The following is a 26,221-nucleotide window of genomic DNA, read 5'->3' as shown; positions in this document are numbered from 1 at the left end:
AGAATTGAACGGTATCCAAAAGCGCTCATAAACGAATAACACTCATAAAAGATAAGATATCGAAGGATTATATCCATTATCATATATCCGGATATTGGAAGCTTTTTTGTCTGACTTTTTTTTTGCGCCATTTCCCTGACGTATGACGGATATCAGTCCCGAGTTACTCGCTCGCCAACTGCACTATCTGCGAAGTATTCTATACTATACCGCGAACGCGAATGATATATCGTCTGCAAATACCAAGTTATGTACACTAGACGGGACTATCAATCATTTCGCAAAGTATAGAGTAAAAAGAAGTGGTTTTTAACTTTAGATTTTCAGAAATTATGTAGTAACATAACATGTTGTATTATTTTTATGCTCTCGTTGTACACAATATAAGTTTATGTAAACAAACAATTTTTCTCGTTGTTTTTAATAATATCCGCAACATAATAAATATTTTCATTACGTGAATTTATCCTTTTTAAAATTTTATTATTAAAGTAAATATTATTTTATGCCGACACATAATATTGAATTCTACATATATATGTTTGTCTCTCTCATATCGTTTAGATATTATTTGTTATAAAATAGTGTATATAAAAAAATATATTCTTTTCAATTTTTATTACCTTTCTCTCTCTATTTTATTCATTTTAAAAAGATAGCGAATTACTATACTTTAAAATAATTAAAGCTACTATATTTTACATAAATTTACTTTATATAAATGTTCAAGGAAATGCCAATGTTCAAAATTAAAATAAAATAATTATTTTATTTCATCTAAATTTTAGAATTGAAAAAGAGAACCATTCGTCATATATACTGGAGATGATCGTGTCGGAAATCTGTCGATAAATTGCCTTTGGTGGTAAAAAAATCTAGTGTAATATTATTTTGGTAGATGGAACTAACGCTAAAATAAACCTTTACATTACACGCTTTATCGTTACGGAAAATAGCATGTAGATTTAATTTTGCATAATTCCAATCCAAATACAAATATGAATTGTCTATGCTTTATATTGTACAATTGCTCTTGTCTTGTGCAAAGTTCATATATACAGTGATTATATTGTTGAAACACAGTTGCAAACTATCACGAAGTCAATTGCTGAAAGCTCCTTGTATGTGTGTGTGTGTGGGTGTGTGTGTGTGTGTGTGTGTGTGTGTGTGTGTGTGTGTGTGTGTGTGTGTGTGTGTGTGTGTGTGTGTGTGTGTGTGTGTGTGTGTTAAAGAACCGTTAATACTTTTATGCAATTTAATCGGACATAATAATTACTCTTTCATAACTTTAAACGAAAAATACTTCAATTAGTCCTACCGATCTAAAATCATCGCCGATATATTTGTTATAAGTATATATATCGGGTAAAGAAGAATGCCAAGATACATTGCAGGCGTTGCTCTTGTATTGCTAGATTTGGATTTAGCATTTCCGTAGAATATGCAATTATGCAAATAAAGATCGACTTACATTGTCTGCAACAATGACTCCGATTTATTAGCCAATCCATCCTCCAAAATAGCAATTTGCGACACAGGAATACACGTATACACACTGCGAATGAATAAAATTTATCGCGCACGACGAACGACTACTCCGCGAATGGCGCGAGTTCCGAGATTTTGAATCGAGTGAAGTGTCGTCGTCGCATCTGCCCGAACACTTACACTTACACTCGCATTACGATTCGCCATTGGTCGCGTTCAGCACAGAAAATCGCTTAATAGCAACGTGATTGGCTCCTACTCTTAGAACCAGTACAACCAACAAATCAACGTCGAGTGTTGACAAGACGATAACTAAGAGCCAATTTCACCACCTTCGGTTAGATTAACCGATGGCAGAGTGGCAACTGAAATGATAAGAATGCTTCTCATTCACCTCTATTTTCTGTTGCCACTCTGCTGATTTTAACCGTCGGTTAACTTAACCGAAGGTAATGAAATTGGCCCTAAGCGCTTTCTTTGCTGAACCCAGGCATTGGTAGCCGTTGGTAGCACTGCATCGCTGATAGCGGCATACTTCACACAGTACGTGCTGTGCTGGAGCATAATATACAGAGTTGATTCGGCCTAGTGTATTATTACGCGTTGATTATTATGCGTACAATATGTAATCACGGTGACAGGTGAGTATACGAAAGTCACAAGTTAGATAAAAAGTCAAAAGTGAATTGTGAACGTGTGAAACGAGCGCTATCTTTTCTTGCAGGAAACCAGAGGCGCATCCGGTGGAATAGATTACCTTCTCCAGGGGTGGGGTCGAGTAATCGCTGTCACCTACTAAACAAGTAATTGACAAGTAATGTCAATCGCGTGAGGAACAATTAAACAACGTGGTCATGGCTCGACCTATCGTGCCGAGCCAGCAAAAGCTGGCCGAAAAGTTAACTATTTTAAATGATAGAGGTATCGGTATGTTAACACGTATTTATAATATCAAAAAAGCGTGTGGTGATGCGAAATCGAAGCCTGCCTTCCTATCCGATAAGGCGTTGGAGTCTTCCATCAAGGCGATCGTCAGAAAGTTTCCTAACATCGATATAAAGGGATTACAGACTATTACAAACATTCGTAACGAGATCATCAAATCCTTGTCATTGTATTACTACACATTTGTGGATTTATTAGATTTTAAAGATAATGTATGCGAGCTTTTGACAACTATGGATGCATGCGGTGTTCATATGGATATTACAATTAATTTTGACTTGACCAAAGGGTATTTAGATCTTGTAGTCATTTATATCAGTTTGATGATCCTTCTATCAAGAGTCGAAGATCGTAAGGCGGTGCTAGGGTTGTTCAATGCAGCCCATGAAATGGTGCACAGTCAATCAGATCCCAGTTTTCCTCGCTTAGGACAAATGATTATGGATTATGACGCTCCATTGAAAAAACTTTCAGAAGAATTTATACCGCATTCTAAATTGCTGAAAAATGCCCTGACTTCATTGTGGCCAGTATATCCTGGTAGAAACTTGTCTGCTGATACATGGAGAGCTGATCAAAAATTGAGTCTTGTTGGTAGTCCTGGCCAGATACTAAAGGCAGCAGCAACCGACACTATGTCATGCGAAACATTGAGTTTGGATAGAATAGAAAGATGGGTGATTCTTGGATTTACACTTTGTCATACATTCTTAAATCAGGAACAACCAAGCAAATTGTGGATCACTGCTTTAGAATCTGGTTGGGTGTTAGCATTATTTAGAGATGAGGTGATTTATATACATCAATACATTCAAACATTTTTCGAAGGTATGAAAGGATATAGCAAAAGAGTTTCAGAAGTAAAGGAATGTTACAATCAAGCAGTACAAAAAGCTGGTTACAGGCATAGGGAAAGAAGAAAATTCTTAAGGACTGCTCTGAAAGAACTAGGTTTAATTCTAACCGACCAACCTGGTCTTCTGGGACCGAAGGCATTGCTAGTCTTAATGGGACTCTCTCATGCAAGAGACGAGGTACTGTGGCTACTGAGACATGGGGACAATCCTCCTATTCAAGGCAAAGGTAAAGGACGAGGTAGCGAGGATTTGGTGGACCGCCAATTGCCAGAATTGCTCTTCCATTGCGAAGAACTACGAGCATTAGTAAAGAAATACTCTCAGGTGCTTCAAAGGTATTACGTCCAATTTCTTTCGGGATTCGATGCACCTGCTTTGCATCAAATGATACAAAATCTTCCAGTTTGTCCTGAAGATGAAGGAGCTATTCTTAGTGACATGTGTTCAACTATAGCTAGTCTGACTGTAAAACAAGTTGAGGACAATGAATTATTTGATTTCCGTGCCTTCCGACTGGATTGGATTAGGCTACAGGCCTATATGTCTATCGCGAAGTGCAATATGAATCTAGCTGATAATAGAGAATTGGCTTCCTTCATGGATACAGTAATCTTCCACACAAAAATGGTTGACAATTTAGACGAGATGCTAGTCGAGACGTCGGATTTATCCATCTTCTGTTTTTACAGCAAGATATTTGAAGATCAATTCCACATGTGTCTCGAGTTTCCTGCTCAGAATCGATACATTGTCGCCTTCCCGCTCATATGCAGCCATTTCCAGAGTTGTACTCATGAGCTTTGTCCGGAGGAGCGTCATCACATTCGCGAGAGGAGCCTCTCCGTCGTCAATATGTTCCTGGATGAGATGGCCAAAGAAGCTAAAAATATTATCACAACTATTTGCGACGAGCAATGTAACATGAGCGATAAATTACTACCAAAACATTGCGCTTTGTTAATCTCACAAGTTGTCAATCGTAAAAAGAAGGACAAAAATAAGAAGAATATGTACGAGATTCATAAACCTGGAATAGAGAGCTATCGGAAGACACGGGAGGAATTAACGACGATGGACAAACTGCATATGGCCCTTACGGAGTTATGTTACGCCATCAATTATTGTCCCACTATCAATGTCTGGGAATATACTTTCGCACCGAGAGAATATTTGCATCAACATCTGGAGTCGCGATTTGCTAGAGCGCTCGTGGGAATGGTCATGTATAATCCAGATACCAGCGAAATAGCCAAACCATCTGAACTTTTTGTCAGTGTTAGATCCTACATGAATGTTCTTCAAACTATCGAGAATTATGTTCATATAGATATCACACGTGTCTTCAACAACGCTCTACTTCAGCAAACTCAGGAGCTGGATAGTCACGGCGACAAAACCATAGCTGCACTCTACACGCAGTGGTACTCAGACGTTCTGCTGAGACGAGTTAGCGCCGGCAATATTTGTTATTCCGCGAATCAACGGGCGTTTGTTAGCTTATCAGTAGAAGGTGCCATTCCATTTAATGCTGAGGAATTCTCTGACATTAATGAATTGAGAGCGTTGGCCGAACTGATAGGACCATATGGTATGAAGATGTTGAACGAGAACTTGATGTGGCACATCGCCAGTCAGGTGCAACAGTTGAAGAAGCTGGTAGCGGGTAATAAGGATGTACTGATCTCTCTGAGAACTAATTTCGACAAACCAGAGGTGATGAAAGAGCAGTTCAAGAAGTTGCAACACGTAGACAATGTTCTTCAGCGAGTTACCATAATAGGCGTGATTCTGAGTTTCAGGCAATTAGCACAGTCGGCATTGGTTGATGTGCTGGAGGAACGCATACCATTCCTGTTGAGCTCTATATTGGATTTTAGACATCACCTGCCATCCGGCGATCCCATGCGCGTTGTCTCCGAAATGACATCAGCCGCAGGCTTGACTTGCAAGGTCGATCCCACCTTGACGACCGCATTAAGAAACCAAAAGGCGGAAGTTGATGAGGATGAACATTTGCTCGTTTGTCTGCTGATGGTATTCGTAGCGGTTTCCATTCCGAAATTGGCACGAAATGACAATTCCTTTTATAGAGCGTCGCTCGAGGGCCATTCCAACAACATACATTGTATGGCGACCGCGATAAATAATATATTCGGAGCACTGTTCACGATTTGTGGGCAGAATGATATAGAAGATAGGATGAAGGAGTTCCTCGCTCTGGCCTCGTCCAGTTTGTTGAGATTAGGCCAAGAAGCGGACAAGGAAGCAACTCGAAACAGAGAGTCCGTCTATCTTTTATTAGATCAAATAGTACAAGAATCTCCATTTTTAACGATGGATTTATTGGAGAGCTGCTTTCCATATGCATTGATACGCAACGCATATCACGACGTGTACAAGCTTGAGCACTCACAACCGTGAGCTTAACGGCGAAGCTGCGAGGGAGAAAGGGTGCTGCATTTCTAACTCGTCACTCAGGGCCACTTTTTTACGTCCACACACTTGTACCATCGAAGGCAATCATAAAGAATTTGCTGCTATTTAGCCAAACGATAATTTTCTGAATGGAGCTAGTTTTCTGACTAATGTTGATGAAAAAGTACAAGCTTATGTCATCGGAAATGCGGAATAGTGGTGAATACGTGCGAATATTCAAGGATTGATAACATTAATGAATTATACTTCGCGGTATTTTAACAAAATGTCATAAGCTTGTGATATCGTAATACATGTTAGCGATTTTTTACGTTGCTTGCAAAAAATCGCGTGTTATTCTTGATCCGTATAATTGAAATCTGTGTTTACACGAACATTTTTATATAGCTGAATTATATCTTTGTATTGAAAGAATCTTTATCAAGGAAAGTTAATCGATATACAATTTTGTCGAGACTCACGAACTTTCCTAACATTCGAAATAATGCATTTTTTTAATGTACAGTATTCTCTATAATTTAAGTCTGGTTCGAAATATTTGTTAGTATATAATTGCATATCTTAAACTTCACAGTCAAATATTATGTAATAATTTATGTCAAGGAATTTTTCTATTTCACGGGAATGAATGATGTATGCTCCCATTGACTTCAGACTAAAGATCGCGATATTCATATATCACACAGTAGGTATCATCACACTTATCCACTATGACTTTTTAATGTACAATTGTAACTTTTACAATAGTTTATATAATAAACAAACTATGTGTATAAAACATGGCTCATCACTTATCTTTAAGATCCAGTTCGCTTAGCTCCAAAAATCACACACAGTGGATAAATGTAAAATGTATGCTTTATTTAGTTTTTTTTACATTGTTTTCGTCTCTTTTAATCACATTAACGTAACACAAGAGATATTCACAATCATAATTCTTTTATTTATAATATCCTTAAAACACTCGCCGCATTCTAGACATTTTGGGAAAAGAGAGTCTGAAGCTACGTTCAGGCGCGATTGGTCAGTATCATGCTCAGTTATAATAATTTACAATAAAGAGATACACCTCAAGAACACACATCACTCAAAGTTGCACCGATTAAAAGCAAAAGTACGGCTTCAACGTAAGGGTTACTTTGTGTTCAGTGATATCCAAGTAACGCTCTCGAATAAAAAAAAAAAAGTATGATTCTCTTCTCAAAAAAGATTCATCATTCGCAAAATGATCGATACAAAAGACACACGAGTTACGCTTAAATAATCCTGGATGCACAATATTGATAGGTCACCACGTTTTTGGATCGATAGAAAAAATATAATCTCGATTTGTTCTTTTTTTTTGTTCTTTCCTCTCTAACATTATGTACAAGTGATAGAGTAGTGTATGTGTGCATCGCGTCACAGTAATGCAGCTCTGGATTAAGATAGATACGTAAATCTCAATGGTCTTGAAAGATTTCGTTCATTCTCATTATCGTTATCGACGTGACATACATGGTGACTTTTGATATATATGTTGCATTAATGCAATTAATCGTAGATGAGAAAGTTCATGACCACTCGTGGATTAAAAAATCACATCTTAATCCAGATGCCGTGGAAACGAATAAGCTTAAGCTGTATATATAGTTAGAGGTCTGGAACAAATGAAGGAAAATTTATTCTTATCTTATACTCTCTCGTACGCACAAGCGACTTCATTGTCAACTACGATAACTACGCTTTGACCCCATTCCATGCCCGTTTCTTAGGCTTTTAGCGAAATGTAACGAGGCATTGATATTCTGTCTTCTTTCTCGATATTCATTATGTCGAACTTTGTAACTGTGATCCTTTTGATCATAACGTTAAGTCGTTCGAAATAGTAATGGCAGTGAAATGGAAGCAAAAGTAGTTCACGCATCGTCGTTTGGCATCAGAAATATCAATTCATTCCAAAAGCGAATTCTAACTACCTCGAGATTGCTCATCAAATGGCAGTGGCTCGGAACGAAGTGATTGCTTAGAAATTCCCGATAACTCTACAAACGACATTGTTTCGCGCTTTTTCTTTAACATACACGAGAAAATCTCTGTCTCTGCGTAAAATAAAATTTAAAAAAGGACATGTAAAAAGTTTCCTTTATCTGGCATTATATGGCATTGTCTAAAATATTCATTAATATCGTTATTGTATATTAAAAAGACAACTAACATTTATTTTCAAAAAACATTTCTAATGCGATTCACAACGCATCAAAATTAATCGAATCATGCCTCGTTACGTTCATTGGCAGTAAATCACATCCGTGAATTATCACGGATTGTTGCTTGCATCGAAACAGACTAAAATCGTTCAATGGTATCACGAGCGATTACGAGTGGGATCAAACGGAATTTTTTTGCACCTATATGCAAGAAATCTCAAAATTTCTTCTAAATAACTTTGACCGTACGACTTCTCCGGTCCACGATAGATCGTCAGACAGAAATGTTGAAGAAACTTATGCTTAAAACCTAAAGGCTCGATTACACGCACGTACAGACACTCGTTCGTCATCCCAAGCTTCCGTCCTGATTACAAAATACAGAATAATATTCCGCTATAATACAGATCTGATATAAAAACAAGTATTTTTTGTATTCGCTTTACCATTTGTTGTATAGTCATTTTATAATCGCGCGGTATATATTTATATACAGATATACATACTTCTCGCGATCACGTTCTCTCACTCACAATATTTCTTCTCACACGCCCGAAGAACATTTACTTTCCGTCCCATTTTCTAGTCTTTCTTTTCGTTTACTTCTTTTTTCGCAAGATTCCTATATGATCCACCATAATAATCACATTGCGTCTATTGTACATTTTCACACGATCCGCAAACTCGTATTATAATGTCTTTACTGGCACCTCTCCCCCCATTTTATATCCAGCATCCCTATATTTACTTTTTCGCCTAGATAAAACACAGTCTTAAAGTTACAACGCAGAGAGTTGTGATTCAATTGTGGATAGACATAGAGATATATATTAATCACACCAATTGATATTTGAGAATATCATTAACTTTCTGTTTTTTATATTCTACAAATTTCTACATGACTGAAAAGTAAAAATCAATGTAAAATTTCCAAATAATATTGTTATGGCTATAACATAACAAAAATGTATGACTGTATAATTACTATTTATCTGCGCTGTATTTTAAAATATTAAAATGTTTTGTTATATATAAATGATTTAATATATGCAATGATTGTAAAAAAGTTGATGAAAAATCATGAAGTTAATCTCTTTCTCATAATCTCACATTGAAAAAGAAAATTGCGCTCGTTCAAATATAGAACTAAAAGTATGATCTGTAAAAGAAATACACATAACAATCATGAAAACTGAGACTAGATAAAAAAGATAAATCTGATTTCTAAGTAGCACATGTTCAATTTTTCTCTGATTTGTTATCGGTAACTTGAATGTGCTTTATGCATATAATAACATGTATTCGATATTATTTACTATAAATTGATAATGTAATCTAAACAGGATTCGGACACATTTGCATTAAATAGGCATCGATAAGAGATGAATGAAAAAGAATTCAGTCGTTTCATTGTCAGATTTGGCATTTTGGAGAAGAGGGGAGTGCATTAATCGTATCGACAAGCAGTTCAACAGCACCAGATACGATTCACTTCGAGAATGAGAACTGATCTCGTGTTTCTCGTTTACGAGTATGCAGCTGTGTACGTGTGAGAGCCTATGTATATATAATATATTATATAATATAACACGTCTGCGCGTTTCGATAAAAGGGCTAGTCTTTGGTCCGCTATACGCATAATCGCGCGTTTACGGTGCAGCCCCCGACTTAATACATACATTAAAAAACTCGTCTTTAATTAAATATAACTTATAACATTCGCAATAGGCGGAGATAAATTATCATCTGCAAGATATAACTAATTAATAATAATAGTAATAATTATAGCATAGCCTAATAATAATCAATATCATTTTTGTTCATATATATAAGAGTTAATGGAATATCTCGCTAGAAACGCATTATTTTGTGTTGCTGCTCTTATATCTCCTTCATGACCTTGCATAGCTTCATTCATTCCAATTGGCTAATACAAATTAGTATAAGAATAATACACATCGTTAATTATTATACTATAATGGTACAGAGATCATGTGAATGACCTGCGATGGTTTGGTAATGGTAAGATGCCATTTCGCTCCAGAAAGTTTATTTATAATATGAAACTGTTTAGAGTCTTTAAAATTGTGGATATAATAAAAATACATAGAATAAAATTTTATATAATAGCTTTAGTTTTCTCGTGACCAGATAACATTGTGATGTTGCCTGCTTATCAAACTTTAAAATTAGATTAAATCCATTTCATCGTTCCACGATAAAATTTCTGTTCGAATAAAAAACAATTTTTGGCTCGTTATACTTATCATTATAAGCGAAATACGAATAAAACATTGCCTTTGGAAAACTCATTTATATATGTATATATATGCCACTTATATCAAAGGACGTATTGTCTTATTGCCAATTCCCCGCTAAACTTGTACCTAATCTCTAACAAACAAATCGAGATCATAAAGATCTCTTAATTTAACTTTCGAGAGCGACATGTACGAGTATCGACATCTCGTGAAGGACGCCGTCACACAAAGACCATACAATCTTGGCCTTAAATGCTTGTAATGTTTAAAAATGCGACGCGTTTTAACACTGTCGCGTTCGTCGCTATGCGAATATAACGTCGATCGCTAAAACGATAAATGAATCACAAGTTGCATCGATTTAAATTACTTTGATCATATAACAATATCACCTTCACATTGGCGAAGGCTCTCCGAAGCGTTCTAAAATTTGATCATGCGACGAGTTCTTTGAATGGCGACGCGAAAGACCCACGTATATTGATGCTACATAAAAAAGATTACATATATAAAACTCTCAGTATCCATGATTTCAGATATAGACACCGTTACTTTATTATCGTAACTTTCGTCAATTTGATCTTCCGAGTCGCCATTCGCAGCGTTAGTCTCTGCAGAAAATCACATTTACCAAACCGATACAAAATGAGAGATTAATTTGATCACCGACGCGTACTTTCTTCATATCTATAAATAACGTGCGGCACTTTCGCACGTATGTGAATTAACGCAATTCAGGTAAAAGCGCGTATCGTCGGACCTCTCAATCTGTTCGATCATCATGCGATATCATTGCGCTGCATATCTCGTCATTATTGCTTCGACCTCAGTTAAGAGACATCGTCGCGCTCCTTAGGTGACATGGATCGATTCTCTTCGCTTTGGCAATCATTTCACACAATGACCCGTGATGCAACGCCGCGACTGGTGGTCCTAGTCCGTGACGACGTCCTAGGATCGTCACACCTTGTTGTGATGCCTCATCTCATAGGCTGCGCCCCTCCCCCCCCGGAGCTCGAATAGGCGCCGGCGTACAGCTCTGGATGATTGGAACGGCCGTAGTTGTCTGCTGACCCACTATTTGGTGGCGCACTAGCTGTGGGAACCGAGCGATAGCCTGCTTAAAGTTTAGAAAAACGTTCGGCAATGAAATGAAACGCGTAACCAAAAATAATGTCAGATATGCGAGAATAAAAGGAGTTGTTGCCGATATATTGTGTATTAGGTAAATAGCAAATGAAATATGGCAGTATAGTAGAATAACAGTCGCCGTGATCTCCATGCTTTTTGTGCATTCTTGGCGTACTGATTCTCTATTTTTAACTATAATGTCATTTTGGAAAATAATAATTTAAAATCAACACACTGAAGTGATGTAAAATGAAAAGGGAAGATTTCGGCTCCTATACGAAATAGGAAAGAAAAAGTATTTCAGCTAGCATCCAATGCAATGCAATGAACAAGAGCTAGGAGCAAATACAAGAATTTCTTAAAGAGAAAGAGAGAAAAATATAGAAAAATATTTTCTTTTATTACACGTTATATAATAAATGTGTACGTTTTACATATATACAAATGATATGTTCACATTCATGAATTTGCTCCTGTTAAGCATATAGAATATAGGCCCCAGCTCACCTCTGTAGGTCGAGATAGAACGATAGTATCAGGTAGTGATGCGCGTCAATCAATGCGAGGGAGATGCAAACAGGAAAAGACATTGATGTAGTTGCGGGTCATACAAGAACGAGAAGACGCGAACAACGTTTACTTGGGTTTAATCCATATTAGCAATCCTTTCTTTCACATTAATATCAACGAATGCATGTTTGATTGATGCTTAAAGCACACGAATTAAACTCAAGCAACGAGAAATACGTAAATAGTTTAATGTGCTACATGCCTTTTGGATAATACTGAGCACCTCTACCCTCTCCGTAACCGTGAGAAGGTCCACGTGTTCCGTGTCCACCTTGACTTGGTCTTGGTGGTATACTTCTTGGCCCAGCTCCGCCTCCACCATGTGGATGTCGCTGTAATAAATAATGACAAATAATAAAATAATAAAATATAAATAATAAAATATGCTTTAATAAAATATTATATAATTTTTCAAATAATCTTTAATTTAAACTTTGATATGAAAAAATTTCTAAATATATAATTTACGTGTTCTTTTACCATTCTTCTAAGAGTATTCATCGGTCTTGTTAAGGTATCACTGATGCGCCTAGCAGGCGGCTTTTTAGGATTAGTGGAAGGAATGTGCACAGCGCAACACTTGATAAATAATCCCATAAATATGATGAAACCTATACCCATCAATAACACCGCCCACCAAAATTCCTAGAAAGAGATCAAACAAGCAATAATAAACAATTGTAAATTGATAAAATAAAGAGCATAGATAAGTAAAATATTCGTCTCTACACTTACAGTTATCCATTGCGCTACCGTTGATAAAGTTTCTTTGTTGAACAATAGATTTTTTAACCTCGCAAGAGGTCCTTCCGTATCGACAGCACGACATTTCAAGAAAACATCGCAATAACCCTAAAGAAAAAACAAAAATAATCGTTCTGTGATTTATTTTTTTTAAATATTTAATAATACATGCATATTTTTTACACAAATATTTATTTAATAATTTACTTGAAAATTGTCGCAAGGTGAACCAGGTCGGAGGCTCATACCACCCTCAGGCAGCCCTACCATGTGCGCAAACTCGCTCGTACCGCGACATGTTGATGTATCAGTGCCATTTTGACAGGCTAATTCACAAAGCTTTCGTTTGTCGATATTTGGTATAATGCTGCTCGTTAAAAAGCACTCTGTCAGATTCCACTCCAGACAAATGGATCCGGTGCACTCTCCGTTGATGCACAACTGTAAATAATGTATCGTTGAAGCGAAAAATGCCGATGATTGTTAAATCATGTGCAAAAAAAGAATAGCGAGTTTACTTGAGTGCCCTCATTGCATCTAGTCTTGTTTGCTTTCGGTAGCGGCGCTGGACATTCGGACGATCTCCCACTGCAGGTGGAATTGTAACTACAGTCGGATTCCGCTCTACACTGGACTCTATGGGAGAGGGGCACAAACTGGCACGTTTCGCTCGAACAGCACGGTCCTTGACTAGGACTGTAAATGCATAATAGTAGTTACAAGAAATATATGTTTCAGAAAGATATCAAGCGATCAATCTGATCAGAACAATATCATTTTGCTTCTATATGTACCTGCATTGTGTCCCATATTTCCTACTACAGCCTTTCGCAGTATCATTTTTCATCTTATCTAGCTCGGACACTTGTCTAGGATAGCAGCACTTGTCCACGCATTCGTTATCATCGTATCCACAATCGCATTCCTCGCCAGCTTCCACAATCTTGTTCCCGCAAAATGCGCCTGTAAATAAAAAAAATGTAATAAATTTTACCATGTATATAAAAATTTCAGAATAAGCAATTATGTATCTATTTCTAGAATGAAGGAAGATCTGAGATAAAAATACCAGTGAAACAGTTCCTCTTTTTATTATCCTCGATAGCATCTAGGACATTGCTGATATTGCCAATGCTGCACTTTGAAAACTTGCTGTTGTTCGGTCGATTTCCGCTCGTCGCTGAGGCGAACATAATGTAATTACCATCCAAGCCTCCCGGTCTGCATTCCGGCGGAAAATCGTGCTGGAAAAAAAGTAATCGTTATCGTTATCTCTGCGTTTCATCATTTTTGAATAAATTATCACACGTGCGGCAGAAAAAACGACACTTTTTGCAGTAACAATACTTACCGGTGATCCGAAGTTATGACCTATCTCGTGCGCCAAAGTCAATTGCGATACTTTGGGCGGCACTCTGCTATTATAATTCACGAAAGTTATGATGCCAGTATTCAGAGATCTCTTAGTGGACTGATACAGGCCGGATACCGTTTCGGTATAAGTCTTGAATTTCTCGCAAATACCACCCGACGCGCCTGACGCGGACGCAACCCAGGCGAGTCCGAGAGTGCCTCCGGTGAAGTCCCTGTCGACAAAGCGTGAAATAACATTTGCAAGCCAGTCGTAAACGGACACGGCATGATATGTTCAGTTATTCGCTTGCCTGTAGGTGAAGACGTAGGCAAGACAGAAGTCCTCGTGATTTGATAGGGAGTGCAAATTCAAGAAGTTACTGACGTCGATGTTCTCCAAGCAGAATGGATTTGGTTCGCTGTACGGTTGTTGAGGCGTACACGCCGTCTCGTCATCGATCTGATATCAGATATATTGAATGTCAGTCAAACGAGAGAATGCTCACCGGGAGACTGGTACTATTTTCGATACGCTACACGCTGTTACCTTTATTCGTTGAACCTCAAACTTGATGTTCCTATGCTCCGTCCTGCCATCGAACTTCGTGTCCCTATAGATGTAATTCACGGCGGTGACATGGTGAGCGATCAGGGACAATATTTCCTCTCTAGTTTTCTCCGCGTCGTGATGCAACTACAAAAAGACGAACACGAGCTCAAGATCTGTGACGAAACTCTGAAATTATTCTATCTCTTTCTCTGTGCGCGCCGTCGCAGAAACTTTTCCCCCTATATTCATATTTGAGACGGACTTTGCATTATAGAAATTCTCAACATTAAATAGCTTATAATTGAATATCAAATTAAATTTCTTGTGAAAACGGGGATCGGTAATTAAGTGCATTTGCTGAAATTTAACAAGTGGAAAAATCTTTGAATTTTAATATTAAATATGCATGCGAACAAAACTCTTGAAAAATTTTTACAAAAAACGAACAGCTTAAAAAAAATCTGTCATTAAAATTGCACGTCCGGCGGAACGCAGCGTATATCATGGCGATATCAAAAGCTGCAAGACATAGGGCATGAAAATATATTCTTTTTGTGAAGAAGGTTGGAATGCGGACAGTATCTGGTTTGTTGAGAAAATGCAAAGGAAAATTGCACTGACCGTGCAGCCGACGAAAACGCATATGAATGTGACTATAGGAAGAGAACGGTCGGTATTCGAGGTATTTTCTCTATTGTGCAAGGAGATACGAGCATTCTCCAGTTACAAATTGCCAACGAAAATTAGGTCATTACAACAATCTGCTATCCCTGACTTTAATCCTTTTACATAATTACAAATGCCAGCTTCACGTCATCCATCCACTATCACTCGATAAATTAAACAGCAAAACGTAGAAAAAAATGTTTTTTATTTTTAATTCCGAGATAAATTCGGAATAAAAGTTAAAAAAAGGAAATATAATATATTCAAATTTAAAATTAATAAAATATGCTAATCTTTTGTATTTACATAATTTTTTCGATTTACAGAATTTTTTCAGCAAGTTTTATATATGAGAGAAATGATTACATCTTTGACTGTAATGTAAATTATATTCAGGTATATATTCACAAAAAAAAAATAGTTTATAATTATATTTAGTTTTAAAAGAGAATTTGTACTTAAGAGATTGTATATATTTCTTTAAAGATGCGACCTCATTAAATATTATATTTAAAAGATATTCTTCCTCAGCAAAATTGCGATATTTACAATTTATGCACTTGAAAAAAGTAAAGTATACCTGTTCAGAGATATGCCTCCATATAAGGGGATCCGTTTGTATGAAGAGTGAACAGGTATTATTCTCCTTCGATCTGGTCGCTCTTCGTGACCTGCGATGACTAGGTTCATTAGCTTCTCTGCTGTACTTGTGACCAGGAGACTCTCGATCGCCGTTCCAGGGTGCGACATTTGGCTTCGGTTCTTTTTGCCTTCCCGGTGGAACCGTCTTAGGCGGTTCATCTGGTAAAGCGGAATTCTGGATTTTTTCCATCCATTCTATTACATCACTATTAGTAATGCCACATCCACCACCATCACCTGAAAAATTCATCATTGACTCAACATAATTTTTATGAAACGTGATAATATTAATATTATAAATGATTGCTGAAATAATTTTAAGAATTTATTTGCCTAGAAAACTCGTGTATAATTTTCTTATAATATCTCACGAAAAATAATATAAAAATACCTCTCATAAGATAAAATAAAACGAGATGTGTATGTATTATTAGACAATTTCTTTGATTTTTAATAGCAAGAAATTTTTTTATTTAAATTATTAATAACTATAGAACTATAAAAAATAAATATTCTAAAATTTATAAATCTAGAATTTTTCTAAATAATTCACTTTTCACGATATGTCAGTTTCACACATACATTAATAAAGGCTAAAGGTGTTTCTGCTTCCCGAACTACGGTAGATGAAAATCTGGGAACGTGAGTTCTAAGCCATTTCGAGCAAGCACCGCAAGGTTCCTAATTAATGGCAAAGTTCATTGCCATTAATTCTGAATCTGGTCATGGGACTCGAAACATCCACGAGCCACGTGGGAGCCTTACATCATCGATAGAACCGGGGTACGTTGTGCTTCGAAATTCTCCTATAAGGTAGGCCGAAGTCTATCTTGAGAGATCTTAAGATAGGAAACAGAGCGAATAATAACGAGATACGCGGAATCCGCCAAGTCACGTGCTATACAATCTATACATAGCGTGAGCTGTCACCGAAACAGAGGCGCGGCTTGATCATTGGCGTAATTCCACAATATGTTCAAGCGTATCTGTGTGAAGCGAACATGGACATAATGCTGCGGCGACTAATGGCGACCTTGTCGCGCTCTCCTGGGTGTTGTATCGCGGTGCACAACCATCGGACGCTGTCGTACGCACGGAAATATCTGCGTACGCGTATGAGAACATCTCTACTCCATTGGGAACCAATTCGCGCGATTGGATCGGTAATTTCGAGGAGAAAATGTCCTCACGATATGAAGAAACTACTGATATCTGCAGCGTTTCTCTCTATATCTGCTTCTAGTTCTCTTCCATTTTTATAATTTAGAAAGATCGATATATTCAATTGTAAATTATTTCTCTTTTAGGGCATAAAGATGTAATTTAAAAATTATACAATTCCTCCTTCGCTCTCTTTACCTATTTTTCGCTTATTCAGTATTCTTTATATATCTCTAATCGGAAATGACGTGAGTAATATCTGACAAGCTCGTTTCAAATGATAAAGTGGTAGCTATTATTTATGCAACTTTTCCGATATATTACACACGCAGAATTATTAATCTCTTTTATACTCTTTTATACTCTCAGAAGTGAGAGATATTTTATACCATTTGAATATCATATTTTTTTTATGTGTATCATATTTTCATATATGATGATATTACAACGTTAACTAAGTTATATTCTTCCATAGGCATTCCTTTGGTCTAAAGGAGAAGTCGTTTCGCATAAATACGAACCGATAACGTCGCTGCCGATGTAATCGAAATAATCGCAGCTGTCGGCTTTATTGGCGGGTTAACCGTAAGCCGCGAGCTTTAATGACTCGACGTTTCAAGCGTGACGATATTAGCTGTCTATACTGCTGCTGCCTATTATCGTAGCCTCCGCGTGTCAGTGTTTAATAGAGATTATTCACAAAGCAGAATAGAAATGAAAGAAACGACGACGAGGTGATGACGCAATTACCACTTGTTTTTCCTGACACTTGCTTCGTTAACATAAGTTATCTCGATGACATATTTCTATGCCATTTATAATTTACGTACAAATTATAAAAACATTATTATTGCCACGCTCCTTTTTTATAAAAAAAAAAAAAAAAAATTATTTGGTTTTTTAAAGGTTTTTATATTCTATATTAAAGTTTTCTATATTTAAACTTTGCACAAATTTTATAACGCATTTTTCTTATCTTCAAACTATATATTTCGATAAGATATCCTTTTTGGAGTTTCTTTTTTAGTGCTAAATTTATTTGTGTCTAATATTGCATCACGTGTAGCGTTCTTCGGGAAGACTTAGCCGCAAAACATGAGGGAAGTACATTCTATACTATTCCGCTCTACTCTCTCCTTCGCATCATCGTGCCTTGTATAGTACGCCAATAAGTGCAGCAAACTCATAACGTCGGACGTGTTTCCGGAGAGCAAACACGGCAAGATGGCACGATTCGGTTCACGCAGCATGCACGGGCGGATGGGCGCGATAAATATTACACGCGATACGTCGGCTGTTTGTTTCAGCGTTGGCCATTTACGCTACTATCATAAACACAGTGACGACGGTGGATTTCGCAGGAGGAAATCCGCCATCCGTTCGTATAGTCGTCGTGCTGACTACAACCGATTCAGGATGAGGTTGCACTTTCTGCAGTCTCCTGCGCATTTATTCGAATGGTCTACCTCTTCCTTAACGATACCGTAAATAGTGCACAGAATTCGTACTTTCTCTCTTTGCATCATGCACTTTTCGATATCCATATGCCCTTAAACACAATCATGCAACAGTCGTTGAACTTTGCCACTTCCCGATAGCACGTAAATGAAACGAACATTTTGTTTCAAATATGCTAATTTTCTGACAAATGTCCGAATAATTTTGTTTTAACAAAAATTTTATTTTTAAATATAATGAAAAAATGATATGTTTTTTGATTAAATATATCACGATAAGACAATATAATTAATGATGAGAAAATTATATACATGATAGTACAGAACCATTTTAGCTTCCAGGAAACATCAGAAAACATCTTTTCATTAAGGCGAGTCGATTCTGACGGATGGATAGGTGCTTTTAAAGACGGTTGCTAAAGAACCATGCTGGAAAGTAAAGTAAAAGATGTTCCAAGAAGATGTGAGGGATTGCGTAACGAAAAACGGATGTTGTAATATCGTAAGGTACCACTTCAAAGTCGCCGTCATTGAACATATCCAAACGAACGTTTAAAACATTTTCAGAGATTCATGATGGTCTTATTAATAAATTTTTGATATACGGCGGATATAGCAATTATTATCACAACCAATACATAAATACATCTTTGTTAAACTATTAAAAATATTATTTTTCTCCAAAGTTTAAAAAAAAAAAATTATATTTATAAACTTATGTGAACAAAATAACATATTTGTTTCAAAAACGTTAAATATTTATCGTTAAAAAAGAAATCTTGCTATTTTGCACCTTACCTTGTCGAACGTCCACATACGGATCACCGACATCATCCTCGTGATAGATCACAGAATGCAACGTCTCGTTTATCTCATGCGGTGGAAAGTAGTAATGCGCCCTTTCCACATACCACGCACCACTCTTCGGTGATACTATCTTCCCGTGGAAGACTCCATCACTGACACTTCCGAACACATGGCTACCAGGCTCACCTAAAAATGGAAAATATATGATCAGAGACGTGTACTGCGCGTGAGCGATAGAGAAAGAGAGAATCTTCCTATATAAAATTTTCTCAAGAACTTATCGTTTCAATTTTTAAATTAAGCACTCGATAATTATAACAAGTAAACACAAATAATTACATATTAATTTAAAAAAAAAAAACAATAAAAAATATATACATTTATAAGTATTATTAGAAATAACTATGCATATAATAATTATTATATATAATTACTTTGAAGTATTAATATCACCTATTTATTTACTTTTGTCATTTGAACCTGTCATTTCATTATGGCTAGAAGCAAAGAAAGTTATGGAGGTAACATAAATACTTGGATAGGCAGTACATGCGAGTACGAAACCATGTTCGTGTACGGACGATTGCGAATTTTCGCTTCGCTTGAAAAAGTATCGACCATGGTTGAAACTTTGTCGCTCGCTAAAACTTTTTGTGCCAGAAATTACTGGCTTAGGCAGCAACGTGCTGCTCCTGCCTCGCTATCTAATTTACTCGCCTAACCAAGATGCACGTAGAAAAAATTATGTCGAATATATTTTTCATCTTTCTCGAGAAAAATTAAAATTTAAGAGAATTGAACAGAGTTGTATGGGATTTAGTTATAAAATTTATAATTTAAATTAACTTGTAAGTAAAATTATATATAAATCGTAGATTAAAATTCAGTTAAAAAAATTATATGTACAAATTTATTTAAAAATAAGAAATATAAAATTTGTCATTTGTTTGTATTAATTTCTGAAATAATTTACAATTCATTTTTGCTAAAATCTTTCAATTTGTTCAAAGATTTATAACTTTTGTTACTATGAATACCTAAATAAATTACTACTCTTTTTAATTCTCTAATATACGTATAGTTGAAAAGAATAATTGTAATTTTCGATGCCGATCTGGAATATTTGTTTAATATTACAAAATAAATAGTATTATGAAACCTATACATCATTGGAAAATAAAATTACGTAATTTACAGAAAAGAATAAAATGGTTTTTTTTGTTCATGCGTGCTCCATGAAATTCGAGAATTCAATTTCTACAGGAAGCATATATTATTCGTTGCGAAAATTTTTTCAATAAAACCTGCAACGAATATTTTATATTTTTCTACATGAAAAGAACTAAAAATATATATTTTTATCGACAAAAATATAATTTGATGAAAAAGACAACATTGAAATCGTATTGTTACATATTATACATGAAAAATATTTTGCGACACATTTTTAATCAATGCATCAGATGTAAAAGGACATTTGAATTATTAAAAGTGTTAGAGAAAATCTAAATGTATTGCAGATAGCAGGTAAACGACAATAATAGAGAAAATATTCAGCAGCATCATGGCACATATTCCTTTTTCCTTTTAAATAATAGATTGCAGGAAAGCGAAGTCACGCCCGCGCACTGAGCTGATCACAATTCAGAATTTCTTTTGATACGAAGATAAAGGAAATCCTTTGCTTTGGATACCAAAAATGTTAAGCAAGCCTCCAACATCATTTCACAATTCTTTTTTCCAATTTCGAAGGTATGTACATATTACATATAATACATTATATTTATTAAATCTTTATGCATTCAAAAATATCAAACGAAATTATTATATAATAACTACAAATCGATTTCTATTAAAAAAAATATATATGTAGTGATCTTTTAAATAAATTACTTTTCTTTACACACAACTATTTAAGAAACTTAAGTAATATAAAAAATCTATTGAATATTCCAGTTAACAATAAACTTATGTAAAAATTACATATTTTTATTGACTTTTGAAAAATTTGACACAAAAGATATAGCTTAATTTAGAAATAAATTCTTAGGATCAAAAAAACTTCTTATAAATATAGCAAGCATACGAATAGCTCGTTAACAATGAAATACTCGCTAAGCCCTCGATTTTTAGAATTTCCTTTGATCCTGACCTGAAGTATGTCTTCTCGTGGCATTATTCGGCAAAGACCTGTAACTGGGACGACAAGAAAGATCGTGGCGCGAATACGCGAGTGAAAGATAAACCGTTCTCGTAAGCTCTTCGTCACCCTGATCCATAATTTAAAACGTCCTATTGCCTGCACGCTGGGTTCCCGCAAATTATTAGACTGGAAATAAAGGTTCCAGGTGGTATCTGCAATGACACGCACTTTTGCGTGCCACACCTGGCTACCGGGGACGTCGCACAGAAGCGGTATTTACTATACAAAAAAACAATATCGCTCCGTTGAAGTTACACATAATGTAGAATGCAACCAGAATGCATATCGACGACGAAACAAACATTTCGGCCTGGAGGTCAGACAGACGCGGTTATAAATTTAAGTGTGGCTCTTTGTTTGCACAGTTGAGAGCACTTCTCTGTACTTCTGTTACATTTAGTTTATTTTGATGGAAGTTCTCTGAGAATATGCAGAGTGTCTAAGGTTCAACTTTAGTAGCATGTTCTGCGGTGAATTTGAAGACGGTGGCTTTCCCCCTTCAGCGAAAATTTGATTAGAGATTCTATATTTTGCTACAACTTTAGAATAATAAATAGTTCCGTAACGAAGTTTTACGTTTTAAGATTCTATTACAACTGACAGCCACTTGACATAAAGCCAAAAATAATATTGTTTAATATCAAAGTAGATAAATTGCATACGATAACAACACCATTATTTTATATAAATTTTGTTTATTTTTTAAATAAAGAAAAACATTCTATATAAAATTTTCAAATAAAAATTCTATTGTTATCCTAAAACTAATGATATTATGAATACTATAACGATGAAATTCAAATAAAAATATAATTTACATACATATATTAAAAAAATCAACATTTTTGCATTTTTGACTTCGAGTTTTGTGCGTAGCTATTTTTTTCTTTCGGCATACATGCAGTCATTCTATCACTTTCGCATGTCAAAACAATGGTAAGCCATTATTTTTTTTGCGACAGATATTTTTTTATTTGTGGAAGGTAGTGTGATACTACTAGATAAAATAAATAAACTCATATAATTTTATCATGACAGCTTCTAGCGAGCAGGAAGTTTAAACGATCGCTATCGATCGATTCTGCGTAACTTTATGCTGACGGTATCGTTTATGTGAATATATGGGACATTGAAAAGAAATAAAAGGAAAAAAGAGAGAGAGAGAGAGATTGTTAGTATCATAATACCACGACTCTATATTTGGACAAATGCATCGATGCATAATATAATATTCAAGTCATAGACCTCTAACGCTCTATAGCATAAGACATTGTTGTGCACAGCTGCACTTTAATAACGAATGCTATTGAAATGGGAAAAGTTGGAAACATAGCATGATTGTTAGAAACGAAAGACAAACAGAATCAATCACAGGTGACGTAGTCGATGACATAAATACGATCATCATCAATCACATCGTATTTCGAAAAATTAACATAAAAAGAACGTTGCAATTTTAAGCTTACTAAAATAGTAGTGAAAGTGAGAGAATGGCCATAATTTTAATTTTATTTAATGTTAATTATATTCCTTCTTTCATTGAAAAAATTTATTGAATTCAACACGTTTGTTAGAAACACACTTTTATTTCCCATAAAAAAAAAACAATTATAATTAATTTTATAAAGCAACACTATTGTTCAAGTCTATTGGACTGGTATTTATTTCTGAAAATTGCATATATAATATATAGAATCATGAAAAAATATAATTAAAATCATTAAAAAATATAAAAAATATAATTTTATGATCCATGTATTTTATTGTTCATATTATAACAATTTTATTTGCATATATAATATAACATTGTTTGGCTATTCTTCACAAATGGCTATTCTTTTAATCATAAATTTTCAGAAACATGAGAATCCATGAGAATCAAAAAAATCGATTAATCAAAAACCTTGTGCAAATATTTTTTTTCTTGAACGTACCGACTAGATTGCCCAGGTAAATGTGGGAGATGCTGTCGTACTGCCTCTCTCCCGTAGAGCCCTCAATAATTAGATTGTTACTAAAAGTGGTCAAGTCTCGCTTTAATCGAATGTGGAAGTCTCTGCCGTGCGCGCGGAACTTTAACGTCACAGTACTGTCACGATTGATCGATCTCTTCGCCCTCAGGTGGCTTCGATGGACCTCCTCGACGGGATATGACAGCGTTTCGTAGTGGCGGATGTACTCGTTCAACCGACGAGCTGTAACAAAAGCAACAATAGATTATTTAAAATACATCGGTAAAAACATCTCTCTTGGTTTAAAATAATTATTTTTTAATTATATAATGCTAGAAAGAGAAGCACATTCTCTTCTGTATCACATTTAAAAAAATTCACAATCTTAGAAAATATTTTTATAAATTAATCTTTATCTTATTCCAAATTTCTACTTGTCATATATATGTTAAATAGCTTTAATGTATTAATTCTTCGACATGAGGCTTGCTATGTAAAAATAGGTAGTGTATGTAGATAACTTGGAAAACAACGTTATGCTATAAATATGCAGAATATCGCAGCTCGTGTATTCCCTTCAAACTACAAATAACAAATAATCATATTTCATTCTACCTAGTTTAAAGCGCATCTCAGATAAATAATGATGGGCCAAACTCGGACGTACAAAAACACCGGGAGGAATTTTCTGAGATGATCGCGTAATCAGGTCGATCGAATAATCCAGTATTTACGGCATGTATTTTCGTCTATTCTCATCAAAGCTTGCCCGACAGGGAGATGGACTTCGTTCCGCTCTAATAAACTCCCAGCTCGGCTGTCACATATCGCGGGATAAAAATGCTGGACAATGTGATCTGAGACGATTTCCGGCTAAGAGAATTGTCGCGTCAAACCCTTCAGAAATTCGTCGCGAGAATTGTGTCGCTTCCAGTGCCTTTTCACGATTACGTTAACGAGACAAAATGCTCCACGGAGGATAACTCAGCGAGGTTCATACAAAACTCCGAGCTTGAGATCACTTGTCGTAATTTCCGAGAGCGTAGCGCGAATTTATATTAGATGGCATTTTCCTCGTGAAAAAATCCGGAATAAATCGTGCGCGACAAAAGGGTGGCAACGTGGCCATGCTACGTGAAAAGCACCCATAATTGGCCCGTGCTTTGCGTATCTACGAGATGTCGCAAAAGCGTTGTGATTCTCTTCTCGCCGTCCGGAATCCCGAAATTTCTTCCGCGAGATGAGCGCTTTACTCGCGGCGCAAGCTCTCTCTCTCTCTCTCTCTCTCTCTCGGAACAACGTCGTATAGTATGAATATTATACAGGGCAAAAATGCACTTTCCTCGTCGCGTCATTTAGCCGATTTCTAAAGAGCACCCGGCAAGTACCTAGCATTATGCTTTACGAAACACGCGCGCACTCTCCGCCGCCTCGCATTCACGATAAGTGCAATTGCGCAAATGAGAGAACCGGTCGATACCAGACGCATAACTTTTAACGTTGATCACGGTAAATGAGGCACGTAATTCTCCAAGTACTTAATACTTTCAAGTCTGTTTATACCGAGCGATGCCAAACTATGTCACGCTAAGCGAGGATGTCTGTGACTGTGTACTATAAGTGCGACGTAGGATTAATTCTTACAAGAATAGATATTCTTTCCTCGTCTCTGTATTTACACACTACGTTATTATAAAGAAATTTCATTACTCCGGAAATTATTCTTCTTATCTGATGTAACTTTTATACCCATGAAAAAGAGCCATTTTATAAATACTGCAAAGAATTTACAAAGAGTTAAGGGAAACAATTTGCTACTAAGAAAAAAATAAACGATCTCTCCACCTTACATCAGACATTTAATTTCATTATGCAAAAGAATTACGTATCTAGCATCTGGGAAAAAACATAAAAGTACTTAATAACATTATGCGTTCAAAAGTTATAACTAACGTTCCATTAAAGATCGACTGAGTGCATTGTTCATATTTCTATTATCTATTTTGATACTTAATGACATCTTTCAAATGTATTTAGAGCTGCAATTTCAGGACATCAAAAGGAATTCTAATACTGATATTAGAATAATGTAAGTAAATTATATTTATAGAATAATTATATTTCTCGCTTAACGTAATAGCGAGTGGAAAATCTATATTTGATTTAAGTACGGAGAAGAAAGAAGAAAATGTTAAGACTCTCTGATTTTTATTTTTAGACCGTGGTATCAGAACAAAAAGAAAATCCAGGTAATAAGCTGATTGTGTCCATCTTTGTCTAGAATTCTCGTCCACATCCGCAGGACCAAATCACTGAAGAGGATATAAAACCGAACACGCAGAAGACTTATTAGACAACGTCCCATCTATCTACGTTAATGGAAATATTTCTCTCATCGTTCATTTATTACATAATAACGAGATAGTATCGTCATGTTATCAATAAAACACAATTGCGATCTCTTTATATGTATACTTCTGAAAAGAATATATAATAATTTTTCCCGATTATATTAGTTACCGATATTATGTACGCGATATTTGTGTCGAAGTATGAAAACCAATTATATTTTTCAATGAATGTGTGAAATCAATTGTTCCTTAATAAAAAGTTTTAATCAGATTCCAATAATTCTCGCCTTCAATTTTCAATATGGAATAAAAATTACTAGACGAATACAATATCATAGCTTTTTACCATAACTTTTATAAAACAATTTTTAAATAATTATAAAAAATAATTAAATTTTTTAAGCTTTTAAAATAAATTTAAAAAATTAGTCGATCTGTTGATACTTGATCTGCCAAGC

General features: G+C 35.6%; 2 protein-coding genes across 2 annotated transcripts in view; one reads left to right on the top strand and one right to left on the bottom strand.

The window, feature by feature from the left end:
- Positions 1–1,973: 1,973 nt before the first annotated feature.
- LOC126853631 (membrane-associated protein Hem) lies at positions 1,974–6,504 on the top strand. The gene is made up of 2 exons (XM_050599503.1): positions 1,974–2,129; positions 2,213–6,504. The coding sequence occupies exon 2, from the start codon at positions 2,343–2,345 to the stop codon at positions 5,709–5,711; it is 3,369 nt and encodes a 1,122-aa protein (XP_050455460.1). The 5' UTR covers positions 1,974–2,129; positions 2,213–2,342; the 3' UTR covers positions 5,712–6,504.
- A 62-nt stretch (positions 6,505–6,566) lies between these two features.
- LOC126853634 (disintegrin and metalloproteinase domain-containing protein 10) overlaps positions 6,567–26,221 on the bottom strand; it is a 108,416-nt gene continuing 88,761 nt past the window's right edge. The window contains 15 exon segments of the mRNA XM_050599508.1: positions 6,567–11,180; positions 11,183–11,293; positions 12,080–12,209; positions 12,358–12,522; positions 12,613–12,729; positions 12,829–13,062; positions 13,140–13,317; positions 13,416–13,584; positions 13,691–13,865; positions 13,973–14,207; positions 14,286–14,434; positions 14,522–14,668; positions 15,771–16,069; positions 19,249–19,443; positions 23,395–23,655. Of these exon segments, the coding sequence (XP_050455465.1) occupies positions 11,137–11,180; positions 11,183–11,293; positions 12,080–12,209; positions 12,358–12,522; positions 12,613–12,729; positions 12,829–13,062; positions 13,140–13,317; positions 13,416–13,584; positions 13,691–13,865; positions 13,973–14,207; positions 14,286–14,434; positions 14,522–14,668; positions 15,771–16,069; positions 19,249–19,443; positions 23,395–23,655 (2,609 nt within the window). The 3' untranslated portion in view covers positions 6,567–11,136.

This window comes from Cataglyphis hispanica, chromosome 12 (assembly GCF_021464435.1).
Source record: "Cataglyphis hispanica isolate Lineage 1 chromosome 12, ULB_Chis1_1.0, whole genome shotgun sequence".
Taxonomy (NCBI): Eukaryota; Metazoa; Arthropoda; class Insecta; order Hymenoptera; family Formicidae; genus Cataglyphis; species Cataglyphis hispanica.
This window is presented reverse-complemented; position numbering and strand designations above follow the sequence as displayed.

Excerpts from the sequence above, each read along its gene's own strand:
- LOC126853631 (XM_050599503.1), top strand. The coding sequence starts at position 2,343 with ATGGCTCGACCTATCGTGCCGAGCCAGCAAAAGCTGGCCGAAAAGTTA.